The sequence below is a fragment of the Quercus suber genome, unplaced genomic scaffold, assembly GCF_002906115.3.
Source record: "Quercus suber isolate HL8 unplaced genomic scaffold, Cork oak 2.0 scaffold_86, whole genome shotgun sequence".
In the NCBI taxonomy this organism is placed as follows: domain Eukaryota; kingdom Viridiplantae; phylum Streptophyta; class Magnoliopsida; order Fagales; family Fagaceae; genus Quercus; species Quercus suber.
Window position 1 is genome coordinate 374,583 of NW_027069551.1, and position 20,963 is coordinate 395,545.

The 20,963-nt window shown below is 38.2% G+C and overlaps 1 protein-coding gene and 2 long non-coding RNA genes across 3 annotated transcripts; 1 reads left to right on the plus strand and 2 right to left on the minus strand.

Moving 5' to 3' along the window:
- Positions 1–4,711: 4,711 nt before the first annotated feature.
- LOC112012313 (ribosomal lysine N-methyltransferase 3) lies at positions 4,712–10,193 on the minus strand. The gene is made up of 4 exons (XM_024044708.2): positions 9,720–10,193; positions 8,788–8,987; positions 6,236–6,497; positions 4,712–5,678 (listed from the first exon to the last, which is right to left on the minus strand). Exons 1-4 carry the CDS (start codon positions 10,104–10,106, stop codon positions 5,031–5,033), a joined length of 1,497 nt encoding a protein of 498 aa, XP_023900476.1. The 5' UTR covers positions 10,107–10,193; the 3' UTR covers positions 4,712–5,030.
- A 428-nt stretch (positions 10,194–10,621) lies between these two features.
- On the plus strand, positions 10,622–12,889 carry LOC112012318 (uncharacterized). Its single transcript, XR_002882957.2, has 2 exons — positions 10,622–11,445; positions 11,704–12,889. It is a non-coding gene; the product is annotated as an uncharacterized LOC112012318 (long non-coding RNA).
- Positions 12,890–13,561: 672 nt separating this feature from the next.
- LOC112012403 (uncharacterized) lies at positions 13,562–16,410 on the minus strand. The gene is made up of 2 exons (XR_010629217.1): positions 15,682–16,410; positions 13,562–13,797 (listed from the first exon to the last, which is right to left on the minus strand). It is a non-coding gene; the product is annotated as an uncharacterized LOC112012403 (long non-coding RNA).
- Positions 16,411–20,963: the final 4,553 nt, after the last annotated feature.

A 20,963-nucleotide genomic window follows, 5' to 3' on the forward strand; every position in this document is an offset into this window, starting at 1 on the left:
CAACTTGTTTACCTCTATCCTTACTACCTCGGTATGATCTTTAGATGATCGTCGAGGAGGCTATTTACGTGGCATAGCCTCGGGATTAACATTCAGTTGGTGACATATAAACCCAGGGTTAATCCCTGGAACATCATAAGTACTCCATGCAAAGAAATCAATGTTGGCCTCCGGAAACTTCACCAACTCTGCCTTTCCAAGGGTGGCAACTAGGATCCCACTTAGAAATATTGCTCTTAATCCTATCTTATTACCACTTTTTCCAGCTTCTCGGACAACTCTCTAAATGCCCCGATCTGCTGTCCCCCTATAGGGCCCTTTAGTTGTTATGGGACTAGATCTTTAATCACCGTAGCAGGATCTGAAGGCTGCTGTGTAATTGCTAACACCAAGCACTACCTAGCCTTGGCCTGGCTACCCACTAACTCTCCCACTCTCCCCTGAGTAGAATGTTTAACCTTTAGATGTAGGGTTGAGGACACGGCACCCATAACGTGAAGTCAAGGTCTGGCCAAGATAGTTGTGTAGGGGGAAAATGCTTCTTCTACAATGAAGTTAACTTGCACCTCCTCATCCCCAACTTGTATGGGTAACCTTATCATTCCTCAGGGGACCACCATCCTACTATCAAAGCCCATCAACGGTGAATCATACCTTTCTAGGTCCTCAAGTTTCAAGTTTAGCCCTTGTACAAATCAAGGTACATGATCTCTACTCCGCTTCCCTGATCAACTAGCAACCTCTTTACATCATAACCTCTAATCCTTATGGTAACCACTAGAGCGTCATCATATGGTTAGAAAGTTCCCTCATTATCCTCCTCAGAGAAACCCAAGGTTGGGGTGACCATCACCCTAGCTTTTTTTGGAGCCTGATCGCTGGCCTCCAAGTCACAACCTCCACCCACGGACATAACCCTAGTACCTAAGCCCCCACTATTCTCTAGCTTAGGAAAGATCACATTAATAGACCCAATGTTGGCCAAGGAGCGCTATCCCTGTGAAATTCAGTTCCCGAGTGACCAAATTGTTTTGTAGGCTGATGTAAAAACCGATTGAGCTTCCCTACCTTCACCAATTGGCTCAGGTGATCTCGCAAGGTTCTACAATCCTCCGTAGTATGTCCTCTATCCTGATGGTAGTGGCAATAGAGGCTTTGGTTTCTCCTGGATGAGTCCCCGCCTATCTTACTGGGCCACTTAAAATAAGGCTCACTCTCAATTTTCTCCAGTATCTGATACACTGACTCTTTAAGCAGTGAGTTAACCAACTGAACTCCCGCAGATGACGTTTGATTAGAAAACTCCCCTCGGGGGCAATTACCCTGATATCCTCCTCCCCGAGGATCCCTCTTCTTTGGGAACATTTATCCTTACATTTTCCCTGTAGCTAGTCCTTCTTTACCCGTTTATACTTATCTATGCAATCCATAAGTTAGTGCATGTTCAAGGCAGACTTCATCGTCAACAACTTCCTCATCTCGTGCTCAGCAGGGAGCCTAACCTTAAAAGTCTTCATGACCACATCCTCAAAGTTTACATCAATCTCAGTATATGTTTCTCAATATTTGTTTGAGTAAGTCTTAAGGGTCTCTCCTTCCCTCATCGCCATAGATAGCAAAGAGTCTACTAGCTTGGGGACCCTACTACATGCTATGAATCTAGCCCCGAATACCCTCGTTAGCTCCTCGAAAGACTCCACTGATCCTTCCTCCAAGGTGTCAAACCAACGCAAAGCCACATGTCCAAGACTAGAGGGGAACACTTTGAACATAAGGGCTTTATTGTTGGCATGGACCAGCATCTTCTGATTAAAGTGGTTGATGTGCTCCACGGGATCAGTCCTCCCATTGTAAATGGCAAACGTTGGCTAAGAAAACCAATGAGGAAGTTTGGCCTTGTTAATCCTCCTGATGAATGATGACTTAGAAATCTACTGTAAGGCCTTACTCATTGCATCATTCCCCATGCCATGGTGGGAAAAAATTTTCTCACACTTATTACTACTTTTCTCCCACTTGTCCTAGCGCAAAGAGGCTGAATAGGGCTCACTAGATGGAGTTCTAGACCTGCGACGATATGAATGGTCCTTACTTCTCTTGGAACCATCACTTGGTGGGGAGGATGGACTTCTTCTATCATGTTCCCTGCGCCTCAGCTTCCTGTGCAAGCGATCTATTTCTTGCTGCAACTTCCGTGTCTCCTGATCATTTGAGACATGACTCTTAGTCCTTGAGTGACTCCGCTCAGTACGCTTAGTGTGGTAAGACTCCTCCATAATTCTTGAGGTATGTTGCCTATCCCTCCTTCGCTCCAAGTTAACGAACTAGTTCTCCCTTTGCTAGCCAATCAATTCCTCCCTATCCTGGCCTATGTTAGCCATAAATACTCGATACGAATCCACAGCACCTTGTTGCTTCCCACAAACAACGCCAATTGTAGGGACCAAATAAACTATAGGCCCAGGCCCACTTAGAATAGTGGCTAGATCAATTCAACCGTGGCCCAAAACAATAAATTTGTAAGAGACGAAAACAAACAACAAGAGGGAGGTTCCACCCGAGGATGAAAATAAGGAAGAAAAAGAAGAAAATAGTTAAATGAATGAGCTCCTTTTTTTATACAAGCTGGCTTGAGGAGGCCACAGTTATACAAGAAATGCTACTATTCCTTCTCTTTTCTCTATGTTCTCCTTGTTTCTTTTCTATCTCTTAATACTTATGTCTGGCCCCTTTTTCTCTATAAACCCTCCTTTTCTTATATACTCCTCCCTCTCTCACATCTCAACCTTCCATCTTTACCTAACCAATCTCCCCTCATGACACCTGTCTCTTTTTACATCTAAAAAAGGTGGTAGAAGGAGTCTGCTTAGTTGTAACTTACACTATTCAGGTCACTTCCTCATCAATGCAGCTAATAAAGCTGTTGCCCATCATTTAATACGAAAGGCAACAGGTTACTCAAAACTGGAAACTTCCCTTGTAATCACTGATTCTCTTTCTTCAGATCCTTCTTCCCACTTAGAGCGTCTCAGAGTCCTTTGACTCACCCTTCCCTCTCCTTAAGCGGCCTTCCTCCTCGGGCCCGTGGCATCCCCACACCAATATTGCAACTCTTCAACTTCATCCTCGGTCCTCAGACACCCACAAGTATCGTTTCAAAATCATTTTTAATGTTGTTAAATTTTAGAAATAAATTGTCGTTTTTCTTACTATAGTTTTGATTAGTCAAAGCAATAAAAATGACATTTTATTTCTAAAGTTTAACAACATTAAAAATTATTTTAAAATAATACTAATGATATGCACAAAAAGAATCAATTAGTGATTAATAGGAAGATTGATGTAAAATATGCTTGTTTAACATATTTCCTCATAAATTCTTAAGGTTTTTTTTTTTTTTTTTTTTGAGATAGAAATCTTACTCTAGTCTAATTTAAGTGTATATGTGTGTGAAACTTACTCCTAGAGCCCCTGCCCACCCCACAAGAAAATTGTGTGAGCAAATTACACAAGTGTGGCATTTTATGGGAAGTGATGATATAAGGGATTTGACTTTATAAAGAAGGAACAACTAGTAATGGATTCTAGTTAACTCAACTAGTAAAGTCTTTTATGGTCGAACAAGAGATCTAGCATTCAATCTCTGCCTACACCAAAAACCAATTAATGTCTTGGTCTAATGACAAAACGCAATCATCAGAAATGGATACAAATGAAATCAAAATTCATGTTATAAATTATAATATGCACATTTAAGAATTTTCTTTTCTAGTTAACTAAACACATTGGCTCCACTCACTTTTTTTTTTTTAAATAATTTTAAAAATTCTAAAATAATATATATATATATATAATAAAAAACACCAACAACAACAAAACAGAAAAACAAACAAAAAACTTGTACAGGTTGGAGTCGGGTAATACCCATATCCATCCAACCAATTTCAGGTATGGGGAAAATTTCGCCCTAATTTTGCATCCCTTAACGGGGCAGGTAAAACTAGTCTCATTTAGGTCAGGTACCCGCCCCCTAATGAGTTCTGACTCACACCTCAATATGGCATCAAAATAACTGTTCTTTTTTTTTTTTTCAAAATATTGTGTTCATCAAAACTAACAGAGAAACAAGTACAACACGAATTCAAAATAATATAATCAACTTTGTTTTTTTCGAAGATAATTTGTTAGAAGTTGTGAAAGTTGCACAGTGTAGGCAGGGAGAAGAGCTTTGGCAGAATTTCAGATTATACTTTCAGGACATTAAATAGCTTTGAGCAAAATTTTGGTATGGACTTTGTTCATGTTCCTGGATTTTATAATTTTGAAAATCACAATTTAGTTTTGTGGGCAGATGTTTCTACTCCCTGAGTCCATCCCATTTCCTCTAAACCGGCTTTGTTGTTGCTTGGGAGAGAGATGGGCTGACGCCGTATTAACTCCTTGTGTGCCTCAGTTTACTTTGGTGCTATACTGAGAGTGGCCTCAAGATGCTGGCGATAATGGTTGACACATGGTGTAAGAGGAAGGTCTTAAAAGACTATCAGCAAGCAGAGGTGTTTCTAGCTTCTTCCCAAACTGGACTACTAAGTACTAACACTATCTTCCTCACTCCAAGCTTGAGACGGTATGACCTCTGGTACACATTTTGGCCATGTCTATATTGTCAGTGCCACTTGAGATATTTTCAATGGAAACATTTTCATCTTAACTCTAAAGCAAAATAAACAGACCAATAATATCAAAAATCCCAAAAAAGTGTTACTTGAAAGTTTCACCATTGGGTTTGAATAAAAAGTCAAGCCATCTACTTCACCAATAGTGAGATTGCCTGCTCACTACAAAAAGTTACATAATGGATTACATTGTCATTAAGTAAAAACCTTGGGGCAAAATGATGGTGGTGTGCCCTCTGTTCTTTGATTTGGCACAGAAATTGGAGCAACCGCAGATATAAGCAGCTAATAAGTAACGCTATGAAGGAGGTATAAAGAGAGTTCAAAGTTTCATGTCTTCTTCAACTTCTTTCTCACTCAGGATTGCTTAGCAGTTCTAAAAGCCTGAGCAACAGAAGCAGCGTAAGTTCTGAGCCTCTCCAGGATCCCCCTCTCACTGATACGCAATATCAGAGAATGGTACAACTTCCTCTCTCTTCTTATGCAACAATTCCCTAGTGCTTCAATATCATCTTTCATTGAATTAGAACCATAAAAACTATCGCGCATATCTGCCAGCAATCGGAGAGCATTACAAACATCCTTTGTCAGCAACAAATCCTTACTCACTTCTGAAGCTTTTTCCAACATGAAATTGCCTTTTTCGGACAAAATCATGCCTATGGATCCATTAGAGTTCCCTTTAGTTGACAATGTAAGATCCAACTTATGATATGTATCCTCTGGTAACAGCATTATGTATAACAATATCAGCAGCTCAATTTGGGGTTCCCCATCAGATGAGATCTCAAAATATTCAGTGTTCTCGCTTACACATCCAGAGTAACCCAATCTTCTCCAGAGAGACAGCTTTGCTCGACTATACCGGCCAGAAAACAAAGATAAACTCCATTGAGATACTAGTTCCAAGTCAATATTTACAATGTCAAATGGATTATCTGGCTCTGTAAATCCATATCTATGAAGCAATGCAGCATTACCTACCAACCCATATGTATTAAAGACCTGAGAGAAGATAGGGAAAAAAATGAAGAAACAGTTTGAGAAAAGCATCTTTTTAAAACTATGGGAAACTGGATTTTTACCACAAGAACTATTAGCAGAGTATTATAAAATAGTTAAGGCAAGCAAAATAAATGGTGCCCTACCTAAGGGAATCAATCTCAAGATTGGGGCTGTGATGGTCCTGTCCAAATTAATCTAGAAGGTCCATGCGTTGGGTCTTTAATGAAAAAGGTAAATCATCTGGATTTAGAGAAAGATTAACCATTGACAAGTCAACCCATTTCAACAGAACCCTTTTTTGCTGAAGATATTAAATTAATGTACCTTAAGATTCAAAGTTAACTCTAGCTCAAATTACATCGCTGCTCCTTTTAAGACCAAGGTAGAGGGTGAGGTCAGGGATTCAAAACTCACTAGGTGTGTGTGCAACTTAATAATAAAAAATGCACCTTAAGATTCAAAACCTACGTCATACCTGATACCACACATAATACTAAAATTGCTAAAAGGAAAAATTGATCGAAAAAGCTACTCTCTGAACAGAAGCAAATTCTAACCTCGTTTCCAACTTTGACATCTTTCACCATAATCATTTCCAATGCTGTGGTATGATCCCCCAAGACCGAAGAGTTGTCCAAGTCACTACCACCACTAGTATCTGATCCTCTACCAACCGAATAGGAATTTTCAGACGATGATTCATTATCACCAGTATTGGCTTGGAGATCATTTTTGCTGCAGTCAGTATCACTGTTGGAATCAGAATGAGAAGATACAGAGGTGAAGTGAACATCCTCAGCTCCTGTCTTGTGATTAAAACTGATTTCATGTAAAAGAGATTAGTAAATAATAAGGTAAAAAGCAAGATGTAGAAAGCATTATGGGATCTATCAATGAAAACTTTACCAACAATAAACGAGGCAAAACTAAATATAATTAATTAAATTAATACACATGATTGCATCTTCCAAACTGTGCATAAGGAAGTAACCATTCTATATGATAAGCATTAAGGTGTAAAATCTCACCTATCATAATGGTATTTGACTCTTTATATCCTTTATTTAAGACATAAACTTCACTAAATAAAGGGAAAAACACATCCAAAAACAGGCAGTGTTATTGATAAATGACTAGTACAGCTGAAATACATGTAAATGTCCACTGTTCAAGTGTTCATATGCACTACATTTTTTTTTCTCTCTTCTTTCTCTCAAAGTACATGTGTCATCAATATTTTATATAGCATGAACTTCCATGGTAGCATACCAATGACTTTATCAGGATTTAAGTTAGCCATTCCTTGACATAAAGATAAATCTTCCTTTAAAAATAATAGGTTTAAAAAATCCAGTCTTCACATCTTAAGTAAGAAAAAGTCAACTCAAAGCCCATGTTGCCAGTGCAACTCCAACAGAAAACTTGGAAAAGGCAAACGCATTTCATTTCGAGAGTCTAGAACTGACATAACGCAGAGACCAATCACAGACAATGGTAGGAGGTTACTCCCTTGTTATATTCCATAGTAATAGATTTGCCCTGGTTACACAGTTTCTACGAAGGGTTTTATAGATTGCAAAAGGCTAGGAGCATATTACGAGTTTATTTATCATATAATGATGTAGTGCCCGTTTGGTATACTTTGTTTTTCAGCTTTTTAAAAATGGGATTGTTTGAAAAAGTTATAACTAAAAACTAAAAATAAAAACAAAACTAGAGAGGTGAAGTGAATTTTTTAAATTTGAACAGTGCAGTTTAAAACTGAGTTACCAAGGGTGTATCAATGACTGGTTTTGAAGAAAATGCTATGAATTTGTTTTCTAGAATTGAGTGATATAATCGAACAAGCATGAAGGGTGCCAAGAAAAGTGTTCACGCAATCTGTCCAAGGGGGTCAGGGAGTTGCAGAATCTGGCTTGTTCCATCAATTATGAAACCAAAAAGATTGAGGGGAGTGATACAACCAAAAGAAGAGCCAGGGGGTTAACATTACCATGATCATGCAGCTAAAAATCGTTTCACGGAAGTTTGTGGGTTGAATGATGGGGAGAAGTGACTTGAAATTCAAAACTTGTTAAGGGGATGGATAGCAGATGTTATATGTCTTCAAGAAACTAAAATGGGGTCAATGCCTAAAAATGTTATAGCAAGCATATGGTGGCATTTTGTTGATATGGGATAAACATAGTAGAAAAGTTGAAGAAGCTGTTAGCATGCCATGTAATAGTAAATTTCGTCGAAGATGGCTTCTAATGGGCTTTTCAAGGGTCTACGGGCCTACCATAGACACCTCTCAAAGGGAGCTATGAGAGGAATTGGCAGGGATAATTAGTTGGTGGGGGAGGTGCCTAGGGGCGATTTCAACATGGTTAGATTTTTGGTTGAAAGGAGGTGGGCAACTAGACTAACTTCAGGAATGCGTGACTTTTCAAAGTTCATCTCAGAGAATGCTATGCTGAATCAAAAGTTACTCCAAAGACCACTGTCTGATCATTTTCCTATTTTGCTTGATTATAAGGGGATAAACAAAGGCAAAAGTTCCTCTAAATTCAAAGGGAACATTATGATCGGTGCTTCAAGGGAAAAGAACTAAGTATGGTGAAGCTGAAATATTTATTTATGAAGTACATATATGACTTGATTTTGCTGTCTCCTTCACTCTCAGTGGCACGACTCCTAGATTTTCTGGATTCCTTGTGCTTTCACTAGTGTTGTATCTTACTGTTTTTTGTATTTTTGCCTGCTTAGTTTTCTTTCTTTTATAATCGGTGTTTCACTCTATGTATATAGCCCTTGTACTTGAGTAGCACCATTACCAAATGGGTGTAGGATATAATCATTCATTTATCAAATGATGATATTGGGAAATATAAGTAGTTCAATGGCATTGTCTAGTCTCCTATATAAGTCAAACCAAGGTTTGAATCTCCCCTCTTTCACTTGTTGTAACAATTGAACCCCAATTATTTGTTATAGCCATAAATAACCAAGAATGCATAAATAAGAAGGGAGACAATGGTTTATGCTAAGTAGCTTCACATTCTAACTTAGAAACAATTAAAAGATGAATCATATTCAAATATACAAGAGAAATGAAGGCCTAACTTACAGATCAGCCAAAGGAACCATTCCAGATCCATGGAACTCGTCTATTGCAAAAGACCGAGAAGCAATGAGACTTCTTGCTGCCAAGTATTGTTCAACGCTAAAAAAATTTGGATTGAGATTAAAAGGCAATGGTGAATCCAATAGGGGCAGAATGTTCTCTTTCCAGTCCTCATAAATAATAGCTTTGTCTTCTTTCACAGTCTGCCTACAATTGTAAAACACAATATAAATAGGTCCAACAATCTTACAGACACACCCAATTTCACAATTTGCTTAAGTGGTTGATTGTTTGTGAATAGTAGGAAAGAGTAGTGAGCATACAGTGTCCATTACTACAGTCGACTACTTCACGGTGTCATGAAATTGGGTGTGTTCATTCAAAGGAAAATGCTAAATCTTAACAACTGGCGTGATTGATGGGTTTCAAACAAACTAATAAAATGAAAGTTTGGATACAACCTAATTGGTAGTAAAATTCATAATATACCTAAAATCACTATTATTCAAATCAATAATATTAGAGAAACCCAATTTCACAACATGTTAATATGGATAATTGTGAGTGATAGGCACTTCTACGCAAGATTACATGGGAAATGTCACTACAAAGTTTTACAATAAAAAGCTTATAAACTGACGTGACAACACGATTAGTGCCAACCCAATAAGATAATAATAAATAAAGTAATTCGACCTCGGAGAATGGTGCTCTCTCCTCTCGCGTTCAAGTGGCTATACTCTAGGTACCTAATTATGTATTTTCCTAATAAATGAGTGCTTGAGTTACTCATTGTGATTGAAGTTTTGGTTCAACCACTCACAGTCAATTAAATCGCGTAAGCAATTAGGTGTGTTAGTAGTAATTGGGTTGTATTCAAATAGAAAAGAGCATGTGATTAGAAGCAAGAATAATGGAGGGTGATGATGACCGACCCTGTGGAGTTCAGTGCCACATAGAAGAGAATCGACCTCGTGGAGAGACCAAAGCAAAGGCAAGGATTCATGAGGAGGCAAGAGATGAAGGTAAGAAGCCCAAGGAGAGCTTTGGCCTAAGCTCCTCTCGTACATGACAGCCACTGAGAGTCCTAAAGAACCACCCAAACCAGCAGATTCTATCAGGTCACGTGCACCACTCGTCTTGACGGTGAGGCACGTGGTTTTGGGTATTCTCGCCACCATGTCACCTACCTTGAGATCGCAAAGCGCTCTCACGGAAATGGCTTCGCCGTCGTCAGTGAATTGGAGGGCGTCGCTGAAGTCAATGCCTTGGGATCTCATCCACCGCTTGAACGCTCTCAGTCGCCTGCTACTGCTGCCCATTGTATTCTGTGGCGGCGGCGTTTGAGCTCTTTGTGATGTGAGTACTGAGTAATTCACTTTGCTCTGTTTTGGACGTTCTGTTGTGTAATGTTGGGGATATTTTAGGAAATAACTACAAAACGCAAACAATATTATTAGTTAGGCAACGTTTCAAACATATTGTATTTTTAACAATTCGACTTCAGAGGAGTCGATTTTACTGTTCATATTACCTATTTTTCAGCCACGTAGATAAAGAAATTAGGAGTCGATTTTACTGTTCATATTACCTATTTTTCAGCCACGTAGATAAAGAAATTGAGTCATTTGGACTCATTTCTTATACACAGAAACCGACTTCACTGGAATCGTTTTCTATACAAAGTGTAGAGACTATTTTTGCTGAGAGGACCAATAGCTTGCTTGTAATCCTTGGCTCAGAGTCCCACATCGATAAAAAACCCCCCCACTTTCCCACTTATAAGCATGAGCTGAAGTGGGGAGTGTACCATTAGCTTGTAAACTATTTATGTTACACATGACAATTAAGTTTTAGAAAGTTAATAGGAGGAAGAGTAAGGTTTTAATTACTTGTTGGCCTTGGAGACTTTTTTAGAAATTGAATATCCGAGCCCACCTTTGCGGATTCGGATCCTCTCCATTTTCCTTGGAAATGGAGAGGGTCCAGTTCACGGCTGAGATTAATTTAAAATCAATCTATGGCCTCAAATCAGCCACGCCATTTAAAATGTACTTAAACTTAACGTTAGTTTTCAACGTTTCTTCTGTCGTTCTCACTTTCTGTCTCTCTTGTCAAAAATCCATGGCTCCTCTCTCTCAGTTTCTCCCTCACTCTCCCTATCGCTCCACTCTCTCGACTCCAACTGCGCCTCCACCGGTCTTTCCACCTCCACGCTCTCCATTTCCAAGGGAAATCCCTCCCTTCTCTCTTTCTCTCAAATGGGTTTCTCTTTCTCTGTCCCCTAACGCTCCACTCTCTCAACATCCACGCTTGCTCGGTGCGTCTCCCTAAACCTCGTCGGTCACCGCTGCTAGCATACCAAACTCAGACCGATTAGCAAAAAAAAAATCTCATCATCTGAAACCAAACCCCCAAACACTCACGCCTACGAGCCCTTTTTAGACCAGATCAAGAGAGGGCAAGGGTTGGGGTTTGGAGAGAATCGGGTGTAGAGAGAAAGGTTGATACTTTTGGGTTTGATCTAGGGAGTGAAGTGAGATTGAGAGACAGAGAAAGAGATTTTGGTCAGAAGAAACCACCATCGGAGGTGGTGTTGGGTGGTGGTTGTGATGAGCCATGGTGAGGCTGACTTGGGCTTGTTTCAGAGACCACCGACAGGTAGTTTTCCCTTTTATCTCTCATTTTTTTCATTAATTTTTTTTTTAATAAACTCTGTTTGGTTGCTGAGTAAATAACGGTGTCACAATTTTGTTGATTGATTTATTGCTGCTGAATTTAATTCTATTTTCTTTTATTTTTAATGTTTTCGGTTTCTAGCTTTGGAATGGAAATCAAGTCTTATATTGCCTGCATTTTTTTCAATTGTTTAAAAATGCCTAAATCCTTGTAATTTGTATTCAATGGGCTTATTATTAGGCTTCTAATGATGAAAGCTTGAACCTTGAGCTATTTGACCAATCGGGTTCAAACAAGATCAAACACAAAACCATACTCCACATAGCACATAGCCCAAACATCAATCGTGCCAGAAAAATGGTGGGCTTCTATATTACTGGCTAGAGGTTGTCTTTGAAGGGGCCAATGTTTATTTATTATGATTGGTATGAAGAGGTGCTAATTAGGAAGCTTGAGTTTGAGATGGTCCAGACTTGTTGAATGGGGTTTGCATGATCTGAAGGGGAAAATTGAGAAGTTGTGTAAACTAGTATGGGGTTTGTTGTATATCATGTTTTGCGTCGAAGTAATGCTAGGATATTTGAGGCCGACTCAAGAATGAGGAAAGTGAAATACAAGCCGTTGAGGTCAAGTCTCAATTGGTAACCAAAGTGCCATGTTGTTATTCGAAGATGCCTCTATTTGTACTTTGCAAGTAAACTAAAATCTTTATTCATTAAGGAAGCGGTTTTTTCCTTTTTTACTTGGCAAGTAAACTGCAATCTTGACTGTTTCTGCGGAAGTTTTTACTGTGGCATGCCACTTTGTACTTACCACACATAGGATATGTACTCTCACTTTTGCTAATTGGTATAGCTTTGAGTGTTTTTTTTTTTGATAAGCTGCAATTGTATCAAATTAAGAAGGAAAAGCAGGACAATCTGCATTAGAAGCTAACTTTAGGGGAGGGGGCAGATTGTCATAACTGAAACAAAAAGAACCAGAAGAAGATAAAGCTAGCTTAGCAGCATTATGTGCTGGAACATTACAAAGTCTCTTAACCCAAACAAAGGAACAACTAGCAAAGGATGGTGCGAGATTCCGGATATCTCATGAAGCTGGTACAACACAGGAGCTGTGATCCAAGCTGATGCAACAATAGGAGCAGAGATGCTAGCTGCTGCAATTTAACAGGAGCATAGCTAATGTATGATCTGTTAGTGTAGGTCTGTTAGAGCAAGGTTGTTACTGGCAGTCACTGTTGAGTTTTGTTTAGCTCTTTAAGTAGTAGTTACTAAAGCAGGTTGTTCTTGGGGGAATGATACATTGTTGGAGTCACAATGTTATGTTGTATTGTAAATTAAATTCTGATTTTTTGTTTGTTATAAATTAGTGTGACACTTTGATAACTATAGATATGCATCTGATTTATTATCCATTACATTCACTTTTTCTTTGGTTAATTGTGGTTCTTATATTCATCATAAATTTGTAATTGAACTTTTGTTGTGCTGCTGTATAATTATAGAGAAATTGTGTTGAATCTACTTTAAAAAAAAATGCTCATCGCAATGAACCTGCCAAGATATTTCCCAATGGTTTAATCTGCATTAAGCACTTCATTCCTTCTACACATGGCTTGAGCCTCAAAGACAAGTTAATAATGTATGTATTTTTGAGAATGAGGGGAAAAGAAGCTTTTTTCCTTTGTAAATAAGATTTACATTGAGCATGTGGATGCTACTAGGCCTAATGGCTAATGGAAAGAGGTGATTATTAGGTGTATAGAGATCACTTCTATGAGTTAAGAGGTTGCGATTATTATGTTTATTGAGATCGCCTCTATGAGTTTTGGCCTTTGATGTGTACATAACAAGTCAAAATGATGCTTTCTTCTTGTATATCAATCTCAATCTCTTGACATTGCGTGGGAAATAATCTATTCATGCTAAATTCTAGCACATGCACAATGACATTAGAATATGTACTTTTTCTTGTGAGAATTTTTTGTTCTCATTGTGTATTAATCTCCTCGTAATAGTAGGGCCACCAGATTCCCTTATCACTTGTTGTAAACAACATAATTTCATTGTAATTGTTATCCACAACCAAATGAACAAAACCTAAAATAAAAAGGCTATATAACCAAGCTAAATTAGCTTCACAATATGAATATGCAATTTCAGTGTTTCAAGAAAGCCAAAATAACCACATCTTGATTATGATCCCAACCAAAATGCATATAGAGTCATGTTCTTTATATTTAAAATTACATGAACAGTTTTTCAAAAAAAAAAAAAAATCATGAACAAATCTAGCTTTACGGTAGTTTGAGTAGGCTTGGCTTCTATCATCCTGCAGTGTGGAAAAACAAATTAAAATTAGTACGCTAACCATAGAATTTTTATTTTTTTATTTTGGTTACAATCATTAAAGTCAATAATTTGAACTTTAATGATATCACATATCTACCACAGGTCCACAATAGTAAAGAACATTATTTTTTTAATTATATGAATCATTGATAAATTCATTACCATAGAAAAAAGAACATAAGTTGTCAACGATTCATTACCATAGTCAAAAGAAAACAAGTTCTACAACTCGTTGCAATTTGGCACCACATAAACACCAAACCATTTTTCTCTTTCAATTTAATTTAATTTACTCTTTCAGTTCTGCAACTTAAAGTTTTATTAAAAGAAAAATAAAATCACCAAATTTTGGAAGATGATTTTGAACCCAGAATATTTTGGGCATGCACTAACAAACATATAAAAATATGTAATTTATTACCTAAAATTTGGGCTGAACTTATAAAGTATGATTAGTAACAATTCAAGACAGCAAAAAAATTCCTCACAAGTTCATCTGTCAAGAGCCATAGTTTGTATGTATAAAATGAACTACAACAGGCCAAACATATTGTCCTACCAGAATAATACATCGCTGCATAGTGTATGGTAAATCCAAATTTAGGAAATAACACGTACTTAAGAAAAATTAGGACAAAAGAGAAAATTGTCATAAGGATTTTTAGAATACCTCATGACCAAGCAACAAAATTTCTAGTTAATGTCAAAGAAAAAAAAAATCCTAAAATTGCTAAAGAGGTACTAGTAAGGCGGTAACAAAAGACTCAAAGGCGACAACAACAACAAAGAAGCAAGGCAATAACAAAAATCAAAGCGAAGGGGAAAAAACAACGAGAAGATTAATACACATTACTTTAACCTTTATAGATCCAGATTTTTAGATTTGCACTCACCTACTGCATTTTTTTTACACTAATATAAGCACACTCATGAAACACAAATTTCACTCACACTCAACACCATGACATGTTTTTACACAATAAAGCACATAAATAGAAACCCATTTTGAAATCAATTTAAATCTAAAAACACCCACCCAACCACCATTCATTGGTTTCAAATCCAAATAAAAGCTATAACCACACAAGCTCACCATCAAACAAAAATTTAATCACAGCATATTCAATCATACCCAAAGCACAGTATTGAGCTGTGATGGTTTTCAGTTGAGTTGTGGAAGTGCTACAAGTTATTTAAAAAAAAAAAAAAATGTAACCAAAGTGACTACAAATTAAATCCAAAAGACTAAGATTAAAGAACCAATTTCATTATAGAAATTATAAATAACAAACTTCATGGCTATTGATATGCATCTGTTGCAGTTTCTAGGGATGCCAGGACAATCGAAAATCTGAAAAAGTAAATTTTGCATAATTACGAAATTTGATCACTTGTGCTACTCATTTAGTTTCTTCTATATCTAAGGAGTGACACTCAATATGGATCATTCAACACAATAAAAAGCATGCCTTTTTAACAACACGTCTACAAATGGGAATATATGCTGCCAAAATTTTTCTGTGAAAACCTTTCAGTGTATTGAACATTCATGCATTGGTCAGCTTTGGTCAAATAGCTCAAGGTTCAAGCTTTCATCATTAGAAGCCTAATAATAAGCCCATTGAATACAAATTACAAGGATTTAGGCATTTTTAAACAATTGAAAAAAATGCAAGCAATATAAGACTTGATTTCCATTCCAAAGCTAGAAACCGAAAACATTAAAAATAAAAGAAAATAGAATTAAATTCAGCAGCAATAAATCAATCAACAAAATTGTGACACCGTTATTTACTCAGCAACCAAACAGAGTTTATTAAAAAAAAAATTAATGAAAAAAATGAGAGATAAAAGGGAAAACTACCTGTCGGTGGTCTCTGACACAAGCCCAAGTCAGCCTCACCATGGCTCATCACAACCACCACCCAACACCACCTCCGATGGTGGTTTCTTCTGACCAAAATCTCTTTCTCTGTCTCTCAATCTCACTTCACTCCCTAGATCAAACCCAAAAGTATCAACCTTTCTCTCTACACCCGATTCTCTCCAAACCCCAACCCTTGCCCTCTATTGATCTGGTCTAAAAAGGGCTCGTAGGCGTGAGTGTTTGGGGGTTTGGTTTCAGATGGTGAGATTTTTTTTTTGCTAATCGGTCTGAGTTGGGTATGCTAGCAGCGGTGACCGACGAGGTTGAGGGAGACGCACCGAGCAAGCGTGGATGTTGAGAGAGTGGAGTGTTAGGGGACAGAGAAAGAGAAGCCCATTTGAGAGAAAGAGAGAAGGGAGGGGTTTCCCTTGGAAATGGAGAGCGTGGAGGTGGAAAGACCGGTGGAGGCGCAGTCGGAGTCGAGAGAGTGGAGCGCTAGGGAGAGTGAGGGAGAAACTGAGAGAGAGGAGCCATGGATTTTTGACAAGAGAGATAGAGAAAGTGAGAACGACAGAAGAAACGTTGAAAACTAACGTTAAGTTTGTCACATTGCTCTGTTAAGTACATTTTAAATGGCGTGGCTGATTTTAAGCCATAGATTGATTTTAAATTAATCTCAGCCGTGAACTGGACCCTCTCCATTTCCAAGGGAAATGGAGAGGATCCGGATCCCACCTTTGCAAGGACGTTAGAACATTCATGCTTAGCTCAGAACCACTTTGCGCACATGACAAGTGGCTTGGATGTGTGTATGGGACTTTTGGTATCCTTTTAAGTTGATTCCCTTTCAACGAGCTCTTATTTGTTGGGTTGATATTGGCTTCAAAGCTACTAGGGCTTGATTCGCCATTTGTGATGTCAAAGAAATTTTCACAATATTTGGTTGTATTCCCCTCTTCCACTTAAGACTTTTTGATCTCTTTCTTGACTGTTTCTTTTTGACAAGTTCTCATTCTAAAGCTTATGAACTTAAGAATATAGGTACAGTAAATAATCTAGTACTTTTACTATGCAAAGTGTTAGACTTGGAGCAGCATTTTCAAGTAAGAAATTCACAAATATTATTAACCACAAATGTATAAAATTCGTTGTGGCTTATGGGCGGTATATGTTGATGTGTCCATGATAGTATATAGCATAGTATCCCCTAGAATGCTTACGTCGTGCAATTATTTATATGTGTATAATATAAAGGAAATGTAATTTACAATCCGTGTGTATAATTCATGCTGAGCATTGAAATAATGGCTCAGTTTATGAAAGCATGATACTCAAACATATAGAGACCACTAAGTTTTCACGAAACCGTATGTGTAGGATTTATGCATCAATTGTAAAAGCGTGTTGGACAAGTATACAGGAGGAAAACTCAAAACCCCAAACGCATACGTAGCCAAAGATTCGGTATAACATTTAAAGAATTCATATGGATAAAATCTTATACTATTTTGAGAGTAAATTATATGATGCAATTCGAAACGTGTTCACTCTTAAAGCCAAAGCAGCATGTATATGCGTGAATTTAATAATCATTTATGCGCTTATAAGATTTCTCCTAAAAACAATTCTGTTGAGAATTGTTCCTTCCATAGTTCCACTACTTGCATTCACTAGTGTATAACATATGTGATATCGCTGATCAAAAAGAAAATAACTTCTCACACATGTAACTAATTTAGCTGTGCATGTGCATTTGCTAAAATTCAGAGAAATATTTTAGGCATGTCACGTACCAAATTTAAAGGGGGCAAGAATCTCTTGTTAAATGGATTTCAATGCTAATAAAATCTGGTTCCATGCTATTAAATGTCCAGATTGAGATTTTGATATTTGGCAAAGAAATTAAATTGACTTTACCATCTTTAATGCTCAAAATTATATTTTTGGTAAGGTAATAAATATTTTACGCCAATCTTAACAATGGGGATCCGAGGGAACTAAAGAAGGAAGGTTTATAAATGCCTATGAATTTACTATAATGTAATTTCATCATAATGTTACATTTAGGCGGCTAGAGCTTATATGGTCATATACAATCACCTTCACCAATCAAAGGGGGACTTAACAAAGTAACTTCTTTGTTTGTTTCCAACGATTAGCTTTATTTAAGCTCTCGACGAGACTATCACGTTCTAGACTCTTAGTCTTCTAGACCCCTTTATTTATTTTTTTTTTTTTGAAATAACAAAAATAAATATCTCATGCTGAAATGAACGGACACTAGAGCACTTTTGCAGATATATGAAGGGTAAAAGTGGATAAACCATTCAACGAGATGAGAGGCAAATCATCTTACCTTAAGACATAGGAGCTGGGCCATACCGTTAAGGTCTGTCGTGGTCTTTCAAAGGCTATGACTGTCTTATGTTCAATCTGTGCCATATAGCGAACCACCTTTGGGTGATTTTGTGTGGAAATTCTGAGGTGCTGGTCTTCGAAAACCAAATTGACAAATGGATCTTCTTTATTGGATCTTGAACTAAAAAAGGCTAAGACTTTTGATTACCCCTTCACCGCAAATCCAATTACATGATTTGTTTCTTTGTGTCAATACGTGGTGTAGACCCTCAAATGCTCCTATGTCTCATACCTTGAAGGTAATGGATTGGATCATGAGGCTCTTACACATTGACTGACCCAGGTAGGTCTTGCAGCCACAAGTTGCACTTAGCTTTGATTTCGTCGTCAACAACATCTTGGTGATCTCTCTGTTAAGGTGGAGATCAGAGGTATTTAGACCTTGGATATGGGCCCTTGCACCGGTGTCTATGAGTTAGAACTGAATGACCCTTTGTCATAGAAAGAGCTTAATGGCTAATAGAATTCCCACAGACGGCACCAAACTGATGATGTCAAAATCGTCAGTTGGATCACTCGTTCAATCCAGAGCTTTAGACGATCTTATAGGACCTGCAAGATAAAGAGAGTTGATCGAAGAGACCACCAGGTTGTGCCTGGTGGAGGAGCCTCCGATGCTTAAGTTAGTATCAACCCATATTTTTCATATCTAGATGGTGGTTTGTAGTAGCTTTTGACGTACCTCCACAAGTGAGACGGACTATCCCTTTTATAGGTGATTTGGATAGCTGTTGTACATAATTGGAGGTGACTATTACCCATGTGTAACAGTCATTGTATTGATGGGCGTTTAAGACCGATGAGTAACGGTCGCCATTAATGTGTTGAATGTGCTTGAACGGTTACATCTTTTGGTCTACTAATGATGCAAGGTTGTCCATATTAATGGACGACCTTAGTGATTTTTAGGACTCATCAGTGTTCTTTCCAAATTGCAGGAACACAAGATCAGAGTCCTGCCTTTTTTGTCGTGGCAGCTTAAAGAGAGTCAATTCAGAAGACTCATGGGTGCTCACTTGTAATGATGATGTTGTTGATCCTGAAACGGTTTCTAAGGAGGATGTATTGCAATTCTACCTGTACATCAACAGCCTGCCAAAAGATTACCCAGATTCCCTATTTTTAGTGTATTACAAATACCTAATGATGATGCCGAAAATCGTCAGTAAGCCACACATCACTCACGTGCTCAAATCAAAGTCTACAAAACAACAACAAAGAAAACCCTAGGAGAGTACCGGTGTGGTACCAGTCAAAGACCCTCCGAAAGTCAAGTTAGAGAACTCTTTTACAACTTTAGAGTGTCAGAGTTAGGGAAAATTATGCGTACCTTGTTTTCTAAGGGCCTTGGGTTTTTATAGTAGTGTAGAACTGACCTTTGTTTCTTGTGTGAGAAGTTTTTTCCTTATGGAGAAAATCATCATTATTGGGCTTATATTACGGAATCATTCTCACACTAGGATTCTTCCCATATTGGTATTCTATCGACTAGGGTTAGCCGTGGGATGCAAGTTGTTTACTTTTAGGATTCGTTGGAAGTCACTTAAATCATGCAGAAGCCACGTGGCCCTTGAGACCCGTCCTCTTTGTGCCCACGTACCTTGGATCCATCCACTATCAGTCCACTGATCTTAATACAATTAGGTTCATTTGAATGGATCTGTCATCAAAATTTTACCCTCTTCAGTTGCCCCCGCACTCCATGGATACATCACCTCTTATGGACGGATCCGTGGAGTGACGATATTAGATTCGTATGCTAGGAAGTGTGCATAGATTGACAGGTTGGCCTAGGGTCATTTAATGCTTGTAGGGACACATGTCACTTTTTTAGTGGTTGATCTCCCAGAACAAAGCATCCCTTCATCTTCCGTGCCGTTCTCTCTATATAAACCATCTTTCTTCCTTTTTATTCTTTACTTTCTTCAGCGAATTTGTGATCAGAGCACAATCGTCTCCCTTGATAAAAGAGCAAACCGTCTACCTAGCACGTCCGTCATCTACATATTTTCACTGCTCCTTTTTCAACTGGTAAGTACCGTTCTCCTTCTATTAAATATCTTTAGACTTTGTACTCCCGCCATCTATTAGATCCGTCAGTGTCTTAGGATTTACCGTCATGTGTAGGTGACAAAGATGTCTAGTGCATCAAGTAATCAATCGTGTGTTCGCGATGGAGCGGGCTATGATGAACTATTTCTATCAGGTCAGAAAGACCCAGACATATCAAGTGAAAAGAGGAATCCATCAGCCACCTTTCCATCAAGGGATAAGGGTTTGGAGATGGATGGGTCAAAGGGTGACTCTAGTGAGGGTATAGATGGCGTTGAACCCCCAATCCAATCCGTCATAAGTCCTGATGGATTTAGGGAGTTCATAATGTTACCAGTATGGACAGCTAATGATACTTCAACAGTTAAAGAACCCCACTTCAAGACACTTAGGGAGAAGTATCAGATACCCGTCAACATACCCATCCATCTCCCTTATAAGTTAAAGAAATGTTACTACGAGGGTGTTGAGAGTGTCGGGATCTATGAGCAAATGTTGAAGGCAAGGCTCAGGTTCCCCTTGAGTTCACTTCACCGTCGCCTCTTCCAGTACTTAGGTGTGGTCGTCACCCAAATCTCCCTAAACGCCTGGAGGATCTTCCTTGGTGTAGAGGTTTTATATGGGGCTATGTCTGATAGGGCACGAAGATTGACAGCGGAAGAGTTTTTTAATTGCTACGGTGGAAGAGTCAGTATTTTTTCTTGGAAGGTGATGAATGGATGTGTCGTCCTGGCGACCATGAATACATGCCCGTCGACACAACATAGGGCATAATCCCACCGTCTGGTATGCATCCGTCTACGTTTAAG

Excerpts from the sequence above, each read along its gene's own strand:
- LOC112012313 (XM_024044708.2), bottom strand. The coding sequence starts at position 10,106 with ATGGGCAGCAGTAGCAGGCGACTGAGAGCGTTCAAGCGGTGGATGAGA. Across the intron at positions 8,988-9,719 it reads GTGGCACTGAACTCCACAGG|ACTGTGAAAGAAGACAAAGC; the intron begins GTCGGTCATCAT and ends AATTGTAGGCAG. Across the intron at positions 5,679-6,235 it reads ATGTCAAAGTTGGAAACGAG|GTCTTTAATACATATGGGTT; the intron begins GTTAGAATTTGC and ends ATCTTCTCTCAG.